Source organism: Hordeum vulgare, chromosome 4H (assembly GCF_904849725.1).
Source record: "Hordeum vulgare subsp. vulgare chromosome 4H, MorexV3_pseudomolecules_assembly, whole genome shotgun sequence".
In the NCBI taxonomy this organism is placed as follows: Eukaryota; Viridiplantae; Streptophyta; class Magnoliopsida; order Poales; family Poaceae; genus Hordeum; species Hordeum vulgare.
In genome coordinates this window covers 36,727,392-36,733,763 of record NC_058521.1, presented here as the reverse complement: position 1 = coordinate 36,733,763, position 6,372 = coordinate 36,727,392, and the positions used below count along the sequence as shown (strand labels likewise).

Below are 6,372 nucleotides of genomic sequence, written 5' to 3'. Positions count from 1 at the left end.
TAGCGGTAGGCCATTTTCCTACCGCCAGGGTCCGCGGCGGTAGGTTGTCATACCCTACCGCCAAGGGCTCCGGTGGTAGCAAAAGGGTTAGATTTGCATTTTTTCCCCAACCGGGATCATATCCGGCTTAACATTCGCGAAAACGTCAAAACAGTGAATTTTGCTTTGCCTCAAGGAGCTGCGAGCTGTCGCCACATGCGTGCGTCACGGTCTTGTGGAAGATCACGAGTTGTTGATTTGCATCAATGTCAACTATGTTTGTTACGCAAAGTTCATCACGGCACCCATGCCACTTGGTTCATAGTATGTGCTGGACGTACAATGTGCAGAATGAGCGCTAACTATACGTGGAGATAGTACATACACACAATCAAATCTTCACCGATGCTGATACTAGTCGTTTATTTCCAATCCGGAGACCCAACAGACTCGCCCTCCACGCGAGTTTAGTTAAGTATATAGCCGTGGAGCGCGAGGTTAATTAAGTACGTATGCCGGTGCATCCTTCTATTTCTATTTAAGCCCCCCGCATGCAAATGCAACACACGCACAAGAGCCAGAGTGCATAGTAGAGAGGAGGAGAGCAATGGCCGGCGGTGAGGCAGCGACCATGGAGGTCCCCACGGATGCCGAGCTGCTGCAGGCACAGGCGGACCTGTGGCGCCACAGCCTCTACTACCTCACGTCCATGGGGCTCCGCTGCGCCATCAAGCTCGGCATCCCGACGGCCATCCACCGCCTCGGCGGGGTCACCTCGCTGCCGGACTTGATGGCCGCGCTGTCGCTTCCGGCGAGCAAGCAGCCATTCCTCGGCCGCCTAATGCGTGTGCTGGTCACGTCGGGTGTCTTTGCAGCCGGCGGCAACGGCTCCGAGTCCGGGTCCGAGGCGGGGGAGCTCTTCAGCCTCAACCCACTGTCGCGCATCCTGGTGGACGGCGTGGTCGGCCACGACGAGCACCACAGCCAGACGTCCTTCGTGCTCGCCGCGACGTCGCCCTTCTACACGGAGGCCGCGCTGGGGCTGGCCGACTGGTTCAGGAAGGACGTCACGGGGCCGGCGGTGCCGTCGCCGTTCGAGGACGTGCATGGCGCGTCGCTCTTCGACGAGAGCACGGCGCTCCTGGACAAGGAGCTCGACGAGCTGGTCACCGAGGGGCTGGCGGCCCATGACAACCTTGGCATCGGCACGATCATGCGGGAGTGCCATGACCTCTTCAAGGGGCTCGAGTCTCTCACCGACTGCTGCGGTGGCGACGGGACGACGGCAAGGGCCATCACCAAGGCACATCCGCATGTCAAGTGCACCGTGCTGGACCTTCCCAAGGTGATAGACAAAGCTCCATCTGACGGTATCGTCAACTGTGTCGCTGGTGACTTGTTCCACTCCGTCCCCAAGTCTCAGGCGGTGATGCTCAAGGTAATGGCAAATTAAACCAGCGGGAAATCCACCTCTCTTTCTTTATTTTTTATTTAACGAGGGTAGACAATTGCCAAATATAAATCTATATATTGACTCGCAAGAATTGAAAAGATAATTCGTTGATGCTAACCAAGGCTATATATGCACATGTTCTGCAGCTTGTGCTGCACCACTGGAGTGACGAGGACTGTGTCAAGATCTTGTCTCAATGTAGGGATGCCATTCCTTCACATGAGGAGGGAGGAAAGGTGATCATTATAGATATTGTGGTGGGGCCTTCATTAGGGCCAGTAATGTTTGAGGCCCAGCTTTTGATGGACATGCTCATGCTTGTGAACACAAGAGGCCGTCAGCGTACTGAGAATGACTGGCATGAGCTCTTCATGAAAGCAGGGTTCAGTGACTATAAGATTGTCAAGAAACTCGGAGCACGGGGCGTCTTCGAGGTCTATAAGTGAAGTGTTTCACAGAAAAAAAGCAAGGTCTATCCATGAAGGGAATGCTCTATGCTCTAAGTACCCTTGCAGTGTGGTTTATTTATGTGTGCTTAGAATGAATAAAAAGAGTGCCTTATACCCAACGATGTTGTTTCTGTTAGAATAAATCCGAGGCACTCTGTCGATCATCCGAGGACCAAGCAATCACACGAGTACGACACCGAGATTTGTTAACGAGGTTCACCGATATGGCTACATCCCCGGGGCATGACTACGGGCGCTCCTTCCCGTGACACCGTCACAATACCGCATTCTGGTCGTCCTGGGCGCCGGCACACGCCGCCGGCTCCCCCTGCACGCCTGTGCTATTATGTTGGCATAGATTACATCGTGTGTCTACCTCTGCTATATATGAGAGGCCTAGGATACAAGTGTCCTATCAGGACACGATTCCATATCCTGTCTAAACACAATACTACTCAGAGTCCAACTGTAACCTACCTTGTACAATAATATTCGACACAACTCTAACAAACTCCACCTTGGCGAATATTCTCCACCACCTTGAGTTCATCCATCCGTCAAACTTCCATGTACATTGGACTTGAGATACGCCATGAGCACCACTGCTACTCCCAGACTCCATGTGACTCCACCTGCAACTGTAGTCCCTTCTCGTCTTCTTCGTAGTCAACCCTCGAGCAAAGTTAAGTTCCTTATTCCTCTACTTTGTGCTTCCAACTTCCGAAGTATCCGTTCAACGCCATCACACACTGATCACTGACCTGCGTGAAAGTGAACAACCCACATATTGGATGCCGCGTATAAGAGTTATCTGAACTCAACATCCTCGCTCTTCCTTGACCGTCCGTATGAAACTTGAAGGAATTTCACCGTCGCCTTGTGTCACCCCGAGTCTAATTCGCAGCTATCTCACCCTTTTCCCGGATAGTCTCTGACATGTCCCACAGCTATAGCACTGCGCCTCCTTCTGTATTTGTCATCCGCACTTTGCCATGTGCACAAAACACCACAGAATATATGGCCATGTACTCTCTCCGCTTTTGGCAATTTCTGATTTTCCGTCACTTTCTCAGATTCTCCATGGTCAACACCTGTCCATCAACTAGCACCGATAGACCCATTCACTGTTGGGGAACGTCGCATGGGAAACAAAAAATTTCTACGCGCACGAAGACCTATCATGGTGATGTCCATCTACGAGATGGGATGAGTGATCTACGTACCCTTGTAGATCGTACAGCAGAAGCGTTAGTAAACGCGGTTGATGTAGTGGAACGTCCTCACGTCCCTCGATCCGCCCCGCGAACAATCCCGCGATCAGTCCCACGATCTAGTACCGAACGGACGGCACCTCCGCGTTCAGCACACGTACAGCTCGACGATGATCTCGGCCTTCTTGATCCAGCAAGAGAGACGGAGAGGTAGAAGAGTTCTCCGGCAGCGTGACGGCGCTCCGGAGGTTGGTGATGACCTTGTCTCAGCAGGGCTCCGCCCGAGCTCCGCAGAAACGCGATCTAGAGGAAAAACCGTGGAGGTATGTGGTCGGGCTGCCGTGAAAAAGTCGTCTCAAATCAGCCCTAAAACCTCCGTATATATAGGTGGGAGGGAGGGGACCTTGCCTTGGGGCTCAAGGAGCCCCAAGGGGGTCGGCCGAGTCCAAGGGGGGAGGACTCCCCCCCCCAAACCGAGTTGGACTTGGTTTGGTGGGAGGGAGTCCCCTTTCCTTCCCACCTCCTCCTTTTTTTTTCTCTTGATTTTTTCTTCTTGGCGCATAGAGCCCTTTTGGGCTGTCCCACCAGCCCACTAAGGGCTGGTGTGCCACCCTCAAGGCCTATGGGCTTCCCCGGGGTGGGTTGCCCCCCCCGGTGAACTCCCGGAACCCATTCGTCATTCCCGGTACATTCCCGGTAACTCCGAAAACCTTCCGGTAATCAAATGAGGTCATCCTATATATCAATCTTCGTTTCCGGACTATTCCGGAAACCCTCGTGACGTCCGTGATCTCATCCGGGACTCCGAACAACATTCGGTAACCAACCATATAACTCAAATACGCATAAAACAACGTCGAACCTTAAGTGTGCAGACCCTGCGGGTTCGAGAACTATGTAGACATGACCCGAGAGACTCCTCGGTCAATATCCAATAGCGGGACCTGGATGCCCATATTGGATCCTACATATTCTACGAAGATCTTATCGTTTGAATCTCAGTGCCAAGGATTCATATAATCCCGTATGTCATTCCCTTTGTCCTTCGGTATGTTACTTGCCCGAGATTCGATCGTCAGTATCCGTATACCTATTTCAATCTCGTTTATCGGTAAGTCTCTTTACTCGTTCCGTAATACAAGATCCCGCAACTTACACTAAGTTACATTGCTTGCAAGGCTTGTGTGTGATGTTGTATTATCGAGTGGGCCCCGAGATACCTCTCCGTCACACGGAGTGACAAATCCCAGTCTTGATCCATACTAACTCAACTAACACCTTCGGAGATACCTGTAGAGCATCTTTATAGTCACCCAGTTACGTTGCGACGTTTGATACACACAAAGCATTCCTCCGGTGTCAGTGAGTTATATGATCTCATGGTCATAGGAATAAATACTTGACACGCAGAAAACAGTAGCAACAAAATGACACGATCAACATGCTACGTCTATTAGTTTGGGTCTAGTCCATCACGTGATTCTCCTAATGACGTGATCCAGTTATCAAGCAACAACACCTTGTTCATAATCAAAAGACACTGACTATCTTTGATCAACTGGCTAGCCAACTAGAGGCTTGCTAGGGACGGTGTTTTGTCTATGTATCCACACATGTAAATGAGTCTTCATTCAATACAATTATAGCATGGATGATAAACGATTATCTTGATACAGGAATTATAATAATAACTATATTTATTATTGCCTCTAGGGCATAATTCCAACAGTCTCCCACTTGCACTAGAGTCAATAATCTAGCCCTCACATCATCATGTGAATTACATTGTAATAAATCTAACACCCATACAGTTCTGGTGTTGATCATGCTTTGGCCGTGGAAGAGGTTTAGTCATCGGGTCTGCTACATTCTTATCCATGTGCACCTTGCATATATTTACGTCCTCTCCCTCGACGTAGTCGCGGATGAGGTTGAAGCGTCGTTTGATGTGTCTGGTCTTCTTGTGAAACCGTGGTTCCTTTGCTAAGGCAATGGCACCCGTGTTGTCACAGAACAAGGTTATTGGATTCAGTGCGCTTGGCACCACTCCAAGATCCGTCATGAACTGCTTCATCCAGACACCCTCCTTAGCCGCCTCCGAGGCAGCCATGTACTCCGCTTCACATGTAGAATCTGCTACGACGCTTTGCTTGGAACTGCACCAGCTTACCGCACCCCCATTAAGAATAAATACGTATCCGATTTGCGACTTAGAGTCGTCCGGATCTGTGTCAAAGCTTGCATCGACGTAACCTTTTACGGCGAGCTCTTCGTCACCTCCATACACGAGAAACATCTCCTTAGTCCTTTTCAGGTACTTCAGGATATTCTTGACCGCTGTCCAGTGATCCACTCCTGGATTACTCTGGAACCTACCTGCCATACTTATGGCCAAGCTAACATCCGGTCTAGTGCACAACATTGCATACATGATAGAACCTATGGCTGAAGCATAGGGGACGGAGCGCATATGCTCTCTATCTTCATCAGTTGCTGGGCACTGAGTCTTACTCAATCTCGTACCTTGTAAAACTGGCAAGAACCCTTTCTTGGACTGTTCCATTTTGAACCTCTTCAAAACTTTATCAAGGTATGTGCTTTGTGAAAGTCCTATCAGGCGTTTTGATCTATCCCTATAGATCTTAATGCCTAGAATGTAAGCAGCTTCTCCTAGGTCCTTCATAGAGAAACTTTTATTCAAGTAATCCTTTATGCTCTCTAAAAACTCTACGTTGTTTCCAATCAGTAATATGTCATCCACATATAATATTAGAAACGCCACAGAGCTCCCACTCACTTTCTTGTAAATACAAGATTCTCAACCACTTGTATAAACCCAAATGCTTTGATCACCTCATCAAAGCGTTTGTTCCAACTCCGAGATGCTTGCACCAGTCCATAAATGGATCGCTGGAGCTTGCACACCTTGTTAGCATTCTTAGGATCGACAAAACCTTCGGGTTGTATCATATACAACTCTTCCTTAAGGAAACCGTTAAGGAACGCCGTTTTGACATCCATCTGCCAGATTTCATAATCGAAAAATGCAGCTATTGCTAACATGATTCTGACGGACTTAAGCATCGCTACGGGTGAGAATGTCTCATCGTAGTCAACTCCTTGAACTTGTGAAAAACCCTTTGCCACAAGTCGAGCTTTATAAACGGTCACATTGCCGTCAGCGTCCGTCTTCCTCTTAAAGATCCATTTGTTCTGAATAGCCTTGCGACCCTCAGGTAGTACCTCCAAAGTCCACACTTTGTTCTCATACATGGATCCT

At 49.4% G+C, this 6,372-nt stretch overlaps 1 protein-coding gene across 1 annotated transcript; it reads left to right on the top strand.

Annotated features, from left to right (window-relative positions):
- The first annotated feature begins 551 nt into the window (after positions 1 to 551).
- On the top strand, positions 552 to 2,000 carry LOC123447755 (probable O-methyltransferase 2). The gene is made up of 2 exons (XM_045124407.1): positions 552 to 1,417; positions 1,579 to 2,000. Exons 1-2 carry the CDS (start codon positions 587 to 589, stop codon positions 1,876 to 1,878), a joined length of 1,131 nt encoding a protein of 376 aa, XP_044980342.1. The 5' UTR covers positions 552 to 586; the 3' UTR covers positions 1,879 to 2,000.
- Positions 2,001 to 6,372: the final 4,372 nt, after the last annotated feature.